Source organism: Mobula birostris, chromosome 25 (genome assembly GCF_030028105.1).
Source record: "Mobula birostris isolate sMobBir1 chromosome 25, sMobBir1.hap1, whole genome shotgun sequence".
In the NCBI taxonomy this organism is placed as follows: domain Eukaryota; kingdom Metazoa; phylum Chordata; class Chondrichthyes; order Myliobatiformes; family Myliobatidae; genus Mobula; species Mobula birostris.
Genome location: NC_092394.1, coordinates 38,245,881 through 38,261,537, shown reverse-complemented (window position 1 = coordinate 38,261,537; position 15,657 = coordinate 38,245,881). Strand labels below are relative to the sequence as shown.

General features: G+C 40.5%; 1 protein-coding gene across 5 annotated transcripts in view; it reads right to left on the bottom strand.

The window, feature by feature from the left end:
* LOC140187591 (caspase-1-B-like) overlaps positions 1–15,657 on the bottom strand; it is a 60,677-nt gene that overhangs the window by 29,560 nt on the left and 15,460 nt on the right. For all 5 annotated transcript variants that reach the window (XR_011883120.1, XM_072243048.1, XM_072243051.1 and 2 more), the window contains 4 exons: positions 15,272–15,544; positions 12,707–12,822; positions 7,929–8,105; positions 1,698–1,932 (listed from right to left, as the gene is read on the bottom strand). Coding sequence is in view for 4 of the 5 variants with exons in the window: in XM_072243048.1 (XP_072099149.1) it covers positions 1,698–1,932; positions 7,929–8,105; positions 12,707–12,822; positions 15,272–15,544 (801 nt within the window). In the remaining variant the exon portion in view is untranslated. The remainder of the gene's footprint in view (positions 1–1,697; positions 1,933–7,928; positions 8,106–12,706; positions 12,823–15,271; positions 15,545–15,657) is intronic.

Below are 15,657 nucleotides of genomic sequence, written 5' to 3'. Positions count from 1 at the left end.
CAATATTTTTTCTACTTCTGCTGAAATCCTTTTAGATTAATATTGTTAAGCGGGTCATAAAACTATACTCAGTTGCACACTTAACCCTTCTTGTATCTCTACCCATAGTGATACTACTTATTGCATTTCTGGACGAAGTTTAGTTCCAAATACTGTTCTCACCACGTTATCACATCCAACATTTATAACTGCAAAAGAGGCCATTTGCCTGTCTTGCTCATATCAGTTGAGAAATTGCAACCCAGCTTAAACCCCAGCACTTGTAGCTCTCTCACTATATATCTAGCGCTTTTGAGTGTGATGATATGTTTTGCTTCTATCATCCTGTCAGCAGGATCCTATAATCTGCAGCATTGTGTCATTCAACTTGTAGGCAAATATCTATCCACCTGACCATACTGCCCCTTAACACTAAATGTTTCTTTTAACTCCTGCCCTACTTGTACCACAGTGCCATGATCCCACTCACCTTCCTCCCAGTAGATTTTGTTCTGATTTGTACGGGCACATGGACCTTCTGCCTGTTGGACGGCAACTTGAATCTGTACTGAATATCCTCTAGGTGCAGATATTCAGTGCAGATGTATTTGCTTAGGTCTCCTTCAGCTCCCACAGGCAGGACCTATGCACTCCAACTACCTGACATCCTAATTACACGTTCTTCTTATTTCCAGTTAATGTATAAGTGAATTGAGAGCAGGACTTTTGAAAAACATTGGGCGATTTTCTGGGATAAGTTCTATTCTAGGAAAATCCTTTGGCTTTTACCTAGGAAAAGTAAGTGGTGTGCGACCAAACCTTTCCAGTCCTTCTATGGAGGCATAAGAGCAAGGGCAGGGTTAGTCATGGGCATGGGCATGGGGATGGATTGGGTACAAGATCTGGGACAAGGTAAGACATAACAATGCAAAAGCTGGAAAGAGGATTAGGGGAGTGAAACCATCTCCACTGGACTGCTTCACCAGGACTTTCAATGCTACATCCAGACGTCAGAGAGGCTCCTTGTGGGTCCGTTGCATGCTCCACTGTGGATCTCTGTCAAACGAGGACACTCCACAATACTAGTCAAAGTGGGAGTAAGGTGATTGTGTCTGAAAAGCACGATAAATCTGGCGGACTCGGGTACTGTATATTAGCTGCAGGCAAACTGAAGTTATGGTAATGCACACTCAACCCTGACTCTTGAACCAGTGACTCTTACAATAGCATTGTTTTCCCCTCATGAACAAATAATCCCTTCATCTACTATTTTTCAAAATATATGTGCAGGATATTATTCTTGGAATGTATATATACAGTATTTCCTATAAAAGCATCTCTATTACAATTCCTACAACAAGCAAACATTACTCTCAAAGAAAACGAAGACCTATTTCTTTCTAATATATACAGTACCTGTTATTCCCTATATATTTAAAAAAAAGATTAAGTATCTGGCCACTAAATTCTTGTGGAGGTCTCCTGCACATTTGGGTCCATTGATTTTAGTGCACGGGATTACAGTAGACATTCGATACACATGAACAGAGCAAAATCTCTTCCAAGGATTTATTTTATATATTTTACAAAGGGCTGCTATTTTGTTTTAGAACCCATTTTCTGCTAAACATTATTTCTAGAATCCCTGTTGTAATTTGTTGTCTATAATATGCCTGCGCTGAGCTGGTTTGTAAGAAGAGTTTTCAAAGAGCACTCACCTCCACGACAGGCCTGGATGATGATGACCTTTGGCTTTCCTCTCAGTCCTTTGCAGTTCTTGTTGTTTAAAATATCGAAAATTTGGTCAATGTGAAAAGTATCCTCCTCGCTGTCACTGTGAAGTTTGCCACAGATTTTATCCCGGAGTCCATGGGACATTAAAACTACAAAGGTGCTGTCCGACTGCATGTGCTCCTCTCGATTTGAAAATTCAGTCAGTGCTTTCTTCATCTCCTGAAACATAATTTTTGGTATATCAGTATTTTTGAACAGAGCTGATTCATTTCTGAAATCTACTTAGTCCATTTAATAAAATAAAAGGTTGGTACTTAACAAGAACATGATTAATAGCAACACACGCAAAATGCTGGAGGAACTCAGCAGGTCAGGCAGCATCTACGGAATTGATTGAACAGTCAATGTTTCGGGCCAAGGCCTGGAAGAAGGCTCTCGGCCTGAAATATTGCTCGTTCATTCATTTCCATAGATGCTGCCTAACTTGCTGAGTTCCTCCAGCAATTTGTGTGTGTTGCCCTAGATTTCCACCATCTGCAGACTCTCTTGTGATTATTAATAAAGCATTACTTAACATCCAATGATCCATTCATGTTATAAAATGGCTATATAACACAAATTATAATGTCAAATCATCTGATACTATGGAACTCCATAAATGTGTTTAGTGAGGGAAGTGACGCTGTAATCCAATTCAGTATTGTGTGAGATCAGGAAGTCTATAGAATGTATTATATTTTCTCCATATCCTGGAGATAATATTTAATGCTGCATAGTTTAATACTTCAAAATGTCACCATCCGTCAAAAAGAATCAACTGGAATGTACAAGTTTATTCAGCAAGGGTTAATTGTGCTACACCGCAAACAAAGTCTAGAAATTCTCGAATGTTCTCAAGAAATACTGTTCGCAGATATACATGGGCTCACAGGATTCATAAAAAGCTACAGAGGGTTGAAAACTCAGCCAGATCCATCATAGGCACTAGCCGCCCCACCATCGAGGACTTTTTCAAAAGGTGATGCCTCAAGATTTGAGTTAACTATCTATTAGAACAAAGCGCATTGAACATAGAACAGTACAGACAGAAACAGGTGATTGTAGTGCTGACTTGCAGCAGACGGAAAAGCTTGAGCATGTAGATATTAAGAAAGAGGAGATGGTGGAGCTTTTAGAAAGCATCAAGTTAGATAAGTCGCCAGGACCGGATGAGATGTACCCCAGGCTACTGTGGGAGGCGAGGGAGGAGATTGCTGAGCCTCTGGCATTGGTCTTTGAATCATCAATGGGGATGGGAGAGGTTCTGGAGGATTGGAGGGTTGCGGATGTTGTTCCTTTATTCAAGAAAGGGAGTAGAGATAGCCCAGGAAATTATACACCAGTGAATCTTACTTCAGTGGTTGGTAAGTTGATGGAGAAGATCCTGAGACACAGGACTTATGAACATTCGGAGAGCTATAATATGATTAGGAATAGTCAGCATGGCTTTGTCAAGGCCAGGTCGTGCCTTGTGAGCCTGACTGAATTTTTTGAGGATGTGACTAAACACATTGATGAAGGAAGAGCAGCAGATGTAGTGTATATGGATTTCAGCAAGGCATTTGATAAGGTACCTCATGTAAGGTTTATTGAGAAAGTAAGGAGGCATGGGATCCAAGGGGACGTTGCTTTGTGGATCCAGAACTGAGTGGTTGTAGACGGGTCATATTATGCATGGAGGACAGTGACCAGTGGTGTGCCTCAGGGATCTGTTCTGGGACCCTTACTCTTTGTGATTTTTATAAATGACCTGGATGAGGAAGTGGAGGGATGGGTTACTAAGTTTGCTGATGATACGAAGGATGGAGGTGTTGTGGATAGTGTGGAGGGCTGTCAGAGGTTACAGCGGGACATTGATAGGATGCAAAACTGGGCTGAGAAGTGGCAGATGGAGTTCAACTCAGATAAGTGTGAAGTGGTTCATTTTGGTAGGGCAAATATGATAGCAGAATATAGTATTAATGGTAAGACTCTTGGCAGTGTGGAGGATCAAAGGGTTCTTGGGGTCTGAGTCCATAGGACACTCAAAGCAGCTGCGCAGGTTGACACTGTGGTTAAGAACGCATATGGTGTATTGGCCCTCATTAATCGTGGAACTGAATTTAGGTGCCGAGAGGTAAAGTTGCAGCTGGTCAGACCCCACTTGGAGTACTGTGCTCAGCTCTGGTTGCCTCACTACAGGAAGGATGTGGAAGCCATAGAAAGGGTGCAGAGGAGATTTACAAGGATGTTGCCTGGAATGGGGAGCATACCTTATGAGGATAGTTTGAGTGAACTCGGCCTTTTCTCCTTGGAGCGACGGAGGATGAGAGGTGACCTGATAGAGGTGTATGAGATGATGAGAGGCATTGATCGTGTGGATAGTCAGAGGCTTTTTCCCAGGGTTGGAATGGTTGCCACAAGAGGACACAGGTTTAAGGTGCTGGGGAGTAGGTACAGAGGAGATGTCAGGGGTATGTTTTTCACTCAGAGAGTGGTGAGTGCGTGGAATGGGCTACCAGCAACAGTGGTGGATATGATAGGGTCTTTTAAGAGACTTTTGGACAGGTACATGGAGCTTAGAAAAATAGAGGGCTGTGGGTAAGCCTAGTAATTTCTAAGGTAGGGACATGTTCGGCACAACATTGTGGGTCGAAGGGCCTGTATTGTGCTGTAGGTTTTCTATGTTTCTATGTTTCTAAGTCGTGGTACATATTGGTGTCAATGACCTAGGAAGGAAAAGGGAGGGCCCTGCAGAGAGAATACATGGAATTACATAAAAAGCTGAAAAGCAGGACCTCCAGGTAGTAATCTCTGGATTGCTGCCTGTGCCATGCGCTAGGTAGAAAATCAGAGTGTTAGGGTTGAGGATGGGTCAGTATAGATGCTGTGTAGTGGTAGTGAGATTGTGAGGAAGGACAGGCAGATGATAAGGAAAAACTGCAGTCAGTGAGATGAGTTGAAATGTAACGGGAAGAAATATCAAAAAGATTGATGAAAGCAGGACTGAAGGTATATTATTTGAATGTATGCAGTATACGGAATAAGGTAGATGATCTTGTACGGCAGTTGGAGACTGGTAATAATGATGTTGTGGACATCAGTCATGGCTGAAAGAAGTTCATACTGCGACCTTAACATCTAAGGATACTCATTGTATCGAACAGACAGGCAGATAAGGAGAGCAGGGTGAAGGGTGGCTTTATTGGTAAAAAGTGAAATCAAATCCTTAGAAAGGGGTGACACAGGATTGGAAGATGTAGTATCCTTGTGGGTAGAGTTAAGAAGTTGCAAGGGTAAAAAGACCCTGATGGGAGTTATACACAGGCTTCTGAATAGTAGCCAGGATGTGGGTTACAAATTACAATGGGAGATAGATAAGGCATGTAATTAGTGCAATGTTATGATAGTGTTGGTGGATTTTAAGACACAGGTGGATTGGGAAAATCAGGCTGGTACTGAGAGAATTTGTAGAATGCCTATGAGATGGCTCTTCAGAACAGCTTGTGGTTGAGCCCAGTAAGGGAAAGGCAAATCTGGATTAGGTGTGGTGTAATGAAAACGATTTGCTTAGGGAGCTTACGGTAAAAGAACCCTTTGGAGACAGTAATCATAATATGATAGGATTCATCCCGCAGTTTGAGAGAGAGTCAGATGTATCAGTAATCCAGTGAAATAAAGGGATTTACAGAGGCATGAGAGTGCAGCTGGCATTTCTGGGGGTAATTTAGAAGGCATGGGACAGATACATCCTAAAGATGAGTAAGTATTTTAAAGGGAGGACAAGGCAACCGTGGCTGATCAGGGAAGTCAAAGACAGCATGAAAGCAAAAGAGAAGGCATATAATATAGCAAACAATAGTGGGAAGATAGAGGATTGAGCAGCTTTTAAAAAGCAAAATGCAACTAAAAAGTCATAAGGAGAGAAATATGAAGGTATGCTAGCCAATAATATTAAAACAGATACCAAAAGATTTTTCAGATATATAGAGTAAAAGGGAGGAGAGAGTGGGTATCAGACCACTGAAAAATGACACTGTAGAGGTAATAAAGGGGGAAAAAGAAATTTTGGACAAAGTATTTTACATTATTCTTCACTGTGGATTCATTCAGTACACCAGAAATTCAAGAGTGTCAGGAGGCAGAAGTGAGTGTAGTTACTATTACTAAGGAGAAGGTACTTCGGAAGCTGAAAGGTTTGAAGGTAGAACCAGCTGAACTACACGCCACATTCTGAAAGAGGTTGTTGAAGAAATTATGGAGGCAGCAGTAATGTATTTTTAAGAATCACCAGATTCTGGAATGGCTCTGGAGGAATGTAAAATTGCAAATGTCATTCCACTCTTTAAGAAGAGAGGGATGCAGAAAACAAGATTATAGGCCAGTTAGCATGACTTCTGTGGGTGGGAAGACTTTGGAGTCCATTATTAAGGAAGACGCTTGGGGCTACCTGGAGGCACATAATAAAATAGGCCAAAGTCACCATGGCTTCCTTAAGGGGAAATCTACCTGACAAATCTGTTGAGATTATTTGAGGAAATAATAGGCAGGACAGACAGAGAGTCGGTGGATATTGTTAAACTTGCATTTTCAGAAGGCCTTTTTGTCCACACATGAGGCTGTTTAATAAGGTAACAGCCATGGTATTACAGGAAAGGTACTAGCATGAATATAAGATTGGCTGACTGGCAGGTGGCAAAAAGTGGGATAAAGGTGGCCTTTTCTGGTAGGCTGCCGGTCACTAGTGGTGTTCCGCAGGCGTTGGTATTGGGACCGCTTCTTTTCAGAATATGTCAATATTTGGATAGTGGAATTTATAGCTTTGTGGCGAAGTTTGCAAATGATACAAAGATAGTTGGAAGAGCAGGTAGTGTTGAAGAAGCAGGGAGTCTGCAGAAAGACTTGGGACAGATTGTGAGAATGGGCAAAGAAGTGGCAGATGGAATATAGTGTAGGGAAGTTTATGGCCCTGTATTTTGGTAGAAGAAATAAAGGCATCAACACTTTCCTAAAGAGAGAGAAAATTCAAAAATCAGAGGTGCAAAGGGACTTAGAAGTCCTTGTGCAGGATTCCCTAACGGTTAACTTGCAGATCAAGTTAGTGGTAAGGAAGGCAAATGCAATGTTGGCATTCATTTCAATTGGACTAGAATATAGCAGCAAGGATTTAATGCTGCGGCTTTTAAGGCATTGGTCAGGCTGCACTTGGAGTACTGTGAGCAGTTTTGGGCTCCTTATCTAAGATGTGGAGAGAGTCCAGAAGATGCTCATGACAATGATTCTGGGAATGAAAGGGTTAATAAATGAGGAGCATTTGATGACTCTGAGCCTGTACTCGCTGGAGTTTATAAGAATGAGAAACTCATTAAACTTATCAAATATTGAAAGGCCTAGACAGAACGGATGTAGGATGTTTCCTATAGTAGTTGAGTCTAGGGCCAGAGGGCATAGCCTCAGAATAGAGGGACATTCATTTAGAACAGAGATGACAAGGAATTTCTTTAGGTAGAGGGTGGTGAATCTGTGGAATTCATTGCCTCAATGGCTGTGGAGGACAATTCATTGATTATGTGTAACACAAAAGTTGATAGGTTCTTGATTAGTCCAGCTGTGAAAGCTTACAATGAGAAGACAGGAGAATGAGATTGAAAGGGATAATAAATCAGCCATAATGGAATGGTGGAGCAGACCCAATGGGCTGAATGGCCTAATTCTGCTCCATTGTCTTATGGTTTATGGTCTTATTAAAAATAAAATCAATTATGTTGTGTTTGAGGAGACAAATATCATATCATCGACTTGGAAAGGAACAGTTTTTGCCTTATGCCTCGAGTGTGTTTGAGCATCTCAGAGTGGTCACTTTCAAGGCTGACCTGTCCTGACCATGTGGATTCTGTGGAGCAATTCACATTCAAGACTTTTTCTAGCTATTCTGTGGGACTGAAGTTTGTCAGTTCCCCTTTGTTAATTTTTCTTCTGACTTCTGAATCCATAATATAAAGCACAGAAACAAATAAAATAATTAGTCCTTATCAGAAAACAGCATCAAGTCCATCCAAAACAGCTGAGAAGGATATCAGAGATGGTTATATAGAGGACACCCTGAGGAAAGAAAACTTATTGAGTTAGAGAATGCAATCAAACAGATGGAGATTTATGGGGAGCACTGAGTTGTGTGTTGCATAAAAGAGCTTTACCTCTGCTGTTAAATTATTGTGCCTTTCAACTCCATACCCAAAGCCATTCAGCAGTTTCTGCATTTGTTCTTCATCCACCTCTGCACCACGCCTTGCCATTTTAGGATCCATAAACTCAATATTGTTAATTATTAGGGCCAGACGTTTCCTGTTGTTCTTTGACAACACTGGGTATATCTAGAAGAAAAGTTAAGGATGTTATTTGGGGCCATAACTGTCCAATAAGTGCAAATTTACTTGTAGGATTGGTTAACTCATCTCAATCACACAATCTACTGTAACCATGTCAATGATGTACCACTTGTGAATTTGCACTGCACCTTCTGAATAAAGCAGTGGCCAGAACTGTTTGTAGTGTCAACCTGTGGTTTAACCAAAGCTTTGTGGTGATGCCGTATATGACCTAGTTTAAAGATTGCCAATGCACGTAAAAGCTAAAATTACCCTTTAAAGTCTTTTAAGCATGAAATTATGTTTAATGTTCAGCTTAATATTGAAGTTTTGTATAAAATCTGTATCATTTTATATCCAAGATTTTACTAAGTTTGTTTGAGTGTGGCTAGTTTTAAGTGTGCACAGACAGAAACAGGTAGACTTAAAGAGTATCCATGGTAACAGCTAGCTATTCATAGAACAGTATTGGTCTTTCCCTTATTTGGGCAACTGATGATGCCCAAAAGCAAACTTAGGATGTGGCTTAAATATTTTATTTGTACTAAAAAGCCTTGGGTGTTGCTGACTCTAAGTGTCATGTGAGGCCCTAGACATACTGAGCATGTCATTAGAGGATTTATCCTGGGCTCACCATATTGATGCAAGCGTGACAAGGGCACGCCAACAGTTACACTTCATGAAGAGTTTGAGGACATTTGGTATGCCACCAAAGACCCTAGCAATTTCTGCAGATGTACTGTGGAGAGCTTTCTGACCGGTTACACCACTTTTTGGTACGGAGGCTGCAAAGGGTTGTAGACTCGGCCAGCTCCATCATGGGCACAGGCCTCCACCTCATCAAGGAAATCTTCAAAAGGCAGTGCCTCAAGAAGGTGGCTCCCATCATCATTGATCCTCCGTTCCAGAACATGCCTTTCTCTCTTACTACCAGCAGGGAGGAGCTACAGGAGCCTGAAGGTCCGCACTCATCTTTTAGGAACAGCTTCTTCCTCTGTGCCATCAGATTTTGAGCAGTTCAGGAACCATGAACACTACCTCACTACTCCTCTCATGCACTGCTTACTTGCTTGTTTGTTTGTTTGTTTGTTTGTGTGTGTGTGTGTGTATATATATAGTAACTTATAGTAGCTTGTTATGCCTGCACTGTACTGCTGCCACAAAACATCCTGACTTGCACAAAATTTTACAACTTAGGTCAGATAATACCTGATACCTGTCCTTGTCAGAGCTAAGATGCTAAAGAGTCCTAGGTTATTACACTATTATCCTGCTCAACTTTCTCTATTTCTGGATATGAAGTGGATGTCTGAGCTGAGCTGTGGGCTCTCTCACAGCTGAGTAATCCTCCTAACACATGAAGGAGGGGCTTTCATTTGATGGAAGGGGCTGATACACATCCCAACAAAGTGAAAAAATGAATCAAAAATCAATCTTATGGGTCACAAAAATGTACTTGTGGACAATGCACAATGTCTGGAGAATGGCACACCTTCCAATTTTGACTGTGTGGCTGCATTGGTGTAGGCAAGATCAAAGTTCACTTCCTCAAGTTAACAGCGGAAACCTTCACGGTTCAAGCATTTAGTCTGTCGGTTAGTTACCAAAGCAATGATCCAGTTATTAAGTTTGTTCACTCGGGTTTACAGGATGGTGGTAAGGCTACTCCTAAAAAGTAGGCAAGATTGCTCCAACTATCGATGGTGACATCCTGCAGACAGCTCATCAAACTACTTCCACTTCTTAATTCTTTTAAATATACTTCTCATGAACTGTGAGCGATTGCAGCCTGTAATTTCCATTTTGTTGATTTACTTTTAGGCTGTCTGAGCAATCTGGCGCTTTTGCTATCTCCTGGGGAATATGGCAAGGTTGGGAGCGGAGTGTGCAGCCATCATTTCCTAATGGTGGAACGCAAACCCATAGTTGGCACCATTAATCCTTGGTGATTAAAGCATCAAGTAAGATTGAAATCAATGAGGACAAGAATGGAAGACAAGTGAGTGTTCAGTGCCGTCTGTCCACATTTGACCGGTTCCCCTCTCGCTGCCACCGTGGAAGGTGCAGGTTCGGTCACCTCAGCACAGCTTGTGGCTTGGGACTCTTTGCAGTTTGATGTTTAATGTCCACATCACTGAACGTGCTCCGTGATTGTGGACTCCTTTTTGGAGGACTCTGCAGTTCATGTTCCATGTGTTTCTGGTTACTCTTCTTTTGCTAATTGTGCAATTTGAATGAAGCTCTTTGACGTGGCCGAGGCCTGCAGTCACTGACATCGCTACACTGAACTGATTTGGTAGCTGTGGCTCCCAGAGCATTTCAGGGACTCTGGGGTTTGATGTTTAATATTCTGTGTGTTATTTGATTGCTTTTTGCTGTTTGAGTGATTTGTGCTTTTTTTGTGTGTTAGATGTTTGATGTTTTCTTTAAATGGGTTCCATTGTGTTTCTTTGTTTCATAGCTGCCTGAGGGAAGATGAATCTCAGAGTTGTATACTATATGCATACTTGGAGAATAAATGTATTTTGAAACTTGAAATATAGCTTTGGTCCCTTTACTTAAATGAAATATATCAATTTAGGAGGGAGCCCAAAAGAGGTAATTCGTAGAGTGAGAGGATTGTTCTATCATGAGTGGCTGAAGAAGTTATACCTACAATATTTGTTCAGAAGAATGAGGGGTGTTTTAATTATACCATTTAAGATCTCAAGAGGGTATAATAAGGTAGACATTGAGAAGTTTTCATTAGAGAAAAAATCTCAAATGAGGAGACACAGTTGCCAATAAAGAAGCAGTCATTTAAATCCGAGATAAGTAGGAACTTCACACAGTGGGTGATGGCCTCTTAAATATTCACTATCCCTGAAGGTTGTGGAGGATGGGTCAATGGGCGAGTTTAAATAAGCAGTAGATATTTTGTCCCCCAAAATATCAAGCAAAGGCTAGAGGAATTGATACAGAATAGGGGATGAGGCCTGATTCAGATTAATGATACAGTCATCATATAGAATGTTGGTGCAGGTTCAATGGGGGGGTAGTGTTCTGCTCCTCCTATTTGTTTGTGTCTTTTTATGCTTTATCTCACTAAGAACAAATACTTTGATTTGTGTCAGCTGAATTTAGAACTAAAACTTGGCACTGGTCTGTTGGTAGTATGGAACTATCTTGGATGGAAGTTTGCAACTCAACTCGATAATCTATTTCTTGAGGCATAGATTGTGGAGAAAAAGAGCATGCTAAGCAGAGCAACTAGTTTACATTGCCACAAGTGTCTATTTGAGGTAGGAAGAGTACAGTACTTAAATCACTATTTCAAATTGAAAACCATAACAGGAGCTGGGGAAAGAAATAACTTTTGGATAAGGTCTTCAAAGAGGAGACAAGATAGGATTGAGAAAGAAGCATCAACAGATGGAGAAAGAGACAATCTTGTCTCCTTGTCTCATCACCTACCACTCTTCCGCCTCCATCTCACCTAACTCTACCAAAAAACATTATCTTATTTAAATTTAAATGTATGCAGTATTTATGGAAGTTTATTTTATGTTAGTTAATTTAAAAATCTACCGCGCAGATACAGTATTCCAATTTATTTTTATTATGAGGAATGTCAAAAAGAATTTATTTTGTACAATTACTCTTATGAGAAAATCAAACTTGGTTAAAATGGTTTGACCTCAAATCACAAAAATATATAATCACTGTATTCCTCCTTGTTGCTTCCTCAGTGATTATTGCTTATTTTTTGGTGGAATATATTTTTCTTCAGGTCTCTTGATTGCTTAAACTTTAATTGTTTCCCACTGTTCCGCTGAAGCATTTTGTTTCCCAGTTTTTATTCACAAAGTCAGATTTTCTCCAGCCAATTACCCTGCTTTCTGCATGTGTTTTTTTCTCATCTATTCTCCTAAGTGCATTACATTCTGTTCACTATTACCTAGATTCACTGATGGCATCTTCTCTGGTTCACTCCCTAATACCATCTGCAGAAATAAATTTGCCCTTGTTTGATTCATACAGACATTAAACACACAATATTCTCTGATTTCCTGCTTATCTCTTCGAGACAATTACTTCTGGAATAGTTGAAATAATTAATTTAATTTTCTGCACATTTCCTTAATTAATTTGACTTTTTTTATTTCAATGTTAGGTCAAATTATTTTTTACCTCTTATTTCTATGCTGCAGATTTATTTCTATTCCATTGATGAATACATTACTTCTGTTGATATTTAATTCTATTGACTTACACTCTGCATTATTTGATAAGGTATTAACAAATCACAGTAAGAAAAGAAAAGCACCCGACCCAAAAAAAGCAGGAAAATTTGTGAGGCAGTTCTGAAATGACACCGCTTTATGCAGAGTCTAGGTGGTTCCAATGACTTCTTCCATGTGAGTCTATCATTCCAAACATGTAAATTAGTTGCACATGATACTTTTAATTTTATAGTGCTAGGGGAATCAACATAAATATGAAAAGAAATTTTTTCCAAGTGCTTTTCATTGCATCCTTCAATATGCTCAGAAGCCACATTAATCATTTGTATTGAATGTATCTCACTGACTGCATGAGTTTACTAGCTCAGAACATTAGTACAGTACCTCCTTTGTCCTCTGAGAAAGCTCATCATATTGCTGCTGTACACATGGAGTTATCCACTCACCAGTTGTGGGGGTCACTAGTGCTGGTGGAGTGGGTGGGACAGATGATGCCATGTCTGTAAAGCACAGAAATAAGAGGTTCTTTTTTTACTGCAACTTACAAACATGGAGCAACTGTACGCATGCATGTAGTTTCTTACAAACAGAACATCCTAATTTCAGTCCTGTATCAGTACAGAATCTGCAATAAGGAATTCACCAATGGAGCCTTGAAGGTGTGTATCCGTACAAGCTTCTAACCTTATTTGTTCCATATTGAGAAGTGATACATTAAGGCCTTTCACATACTAATGACCATTAACCATTGCAAAGACAATGAACAGGAAGAGAAAATCTGGGTGCACCAAAAGCTCATGCAGTAGGGAGAAGGAGTACTGAAAGACAAGCAATTGCAGCAAGTCTTGGCAGAGAATGATGACCAGAGTGCCCTTGGAAAGTTTCACTATCCAATGCAACACACATGACTGCAGAGCTAGTCATGCTCTGGGAATATTCAGACCTGAGATCCCAAATGCTGATCTGGTAATAATTTGGAAATGATAGATAGCAGGTAATGGTCTGATTACTTGGTGGACCATGGTCAGAGTAACAGCTGTTGGACAAGTATGACTTGAGAATGATAAGATTCCCAGTCAAAGCAGGGTTGGATTGACCACCATGTGAGTCTGGACTTGCAAGTTATGGTCACTGGGAAGTCAGGTTCTGGGGTTGACATACTTTAGGACAGATTATGGCTTGGATGCACTTTACTACCCCCTTGCACAGATCAGGGTCTGGATAGATTGTCTACTGAATGTTTCAAAGACTAGAGTTGAGCTACTGAATGGGCCATGGTTTATTTACTTGTGACACTCGCAGCCATTCAGTCTATTGGGCTTGAGTCAGCTCTCAGTGGACCAATCCCATCAGTCCCACTCCTCCCTCCTTACTTCCACGTAGCCCTGCAACTTTATTCACTCACATGTCCATCAACTCTTCTCTGATTACATTGCCACTTCTGTCTAAGAATGAACTTACAGCAGCCAATTAACCTAACAGCATATCTATAGAATGTGAGTGGGATCCGGAACATCCAGCAAGTCATGGGGAGAACATTTAAACAATACAGGAGGCACACAAGGTCAGAATTGACCCGGGTCCCAGGAGCTGTAAAGGCGGCAGTGTTAACCTCCACCACCAGCAGGGCTCACCATGGTGGAATAACTTGCTTCTAAATGGGGCATGGATGAAGGGAACAGATACAGGTGGGTCAATAGGCTTGAAGTGTCAGTTTGTTAGGTTGAATCTAGTTCTGATATAGAATTAGTACTGAAGGAATTATTTGCTGAAATGGACTCTTTGGGCAATGAATTTGTAATGACAGGATGCTTGATGTTTTAAGACCTGTGACTGGCCAAGAACTGAAGGGTTTGGGGATATAACCTGCTGGAATTTGTTGGGTTTCTTGCCACATTTCTTCTGGTAAAACTCCAATGCATATATGATTACTTCATAGAATATGGTTTTATTATGTACCGAAGGGATTATTAAAAAGATTAAAGTATCAATAAATTCTGGTCCTGCATCCTAAGTATTTCTTTTTCGTAAGTAATTTACATTCACCGCAGATCCGTCAGAATGATTTACAATATTTTTCTTTGTGATTATAATATTCAGAAACTTATTTGAAAAGAAACAGAATACGCAATGGCAATAAACTGTCAGATCAGCTCCAGATTATTTAGAGATCAGACATTGCCAGCAAAACTTGTCTAAGGACAGCTGCCAAACACTTGGGATGGATGAAAATGCCTCAAACATATAAAATGAGGAAATACATTAAACACACGCATTAGACAGATTTAAAATGTAAGGATTCAGTTCATTTATTTAAAAAAAAACTTTTGAGGCAGATTGAGATTGGGCATTGAACAAAACTTCAGTACAAAACAAGACCAGATCAAAGAGGAGCGAGGTGCCTGAAATACAGTTATACAGGGGAAGAAACATTCTGGCAGATCATCTGTCCTGCGATGCCTGCAACTGATGTGCACATTTATTTTCTCACAAACCCAAATGAGCACTGTGCATTCATATAGATACATCCATTCTTAAAACGGAACATAGACAGGGAATTCACCTAGTATTATGCACAGTTAGGAAGTCAAAATACAATGTCTGATGATTGGTCATGACCCAGGTCATTTGGTTTGGCTTGAGCACATAGGTCCAGGTCTAGGATTGATAGTACATGCACTCAGTTCTTAGTCCAGAGCTGGCACTGCAAACATGCAGATCCTTGTCCGGGACTGACGGGATAAGCACACAGGCCCTGGTCCAGACTCAGAGTGAGTACATGTCTACCACGCTTGGCACCAACATTGTGACTATACAGCCTATCGCATGGGATTGTTGTTTGAATGGCATTATCACTTAATAAGAAATTATTTCAGTTCTTCTCTAAATACTTTGTTCATGTTTAGTTGATAATCCCATGATCATTTTTTAAAAAATTGGTTCACCTACTTTCCACCGGGGAAAGACCCAGCATGTTGCACAGCTCTTTATCTGCATTATTCAGACTCTGAATTAGTTTTTCACTGGCTCGAGGTCCCTTTCTTGACACAGTATCAATAAGACCTCTAGCCTTGTCTTTGGTTGTTACATTTGCTTGGAGAATCTCTTCACATTCAGAGGTGTTGATCACTCCTTCTCCCTGCATTTCATCCACCAGATCAGCAATGACACCCCTAGTGAGACCATTCACCAGGTCGGTCCTCAGCTTTTTCAGCTTCTTATCTGAAATAAGAAAACAAACTTTTCATTTTTTTGTTGTTCTGTGTCATTTCAAATACAGGATGTAAGTGTATAATCTTAATATGCACTTTCAATTAGTGAAGATTTACACAGAC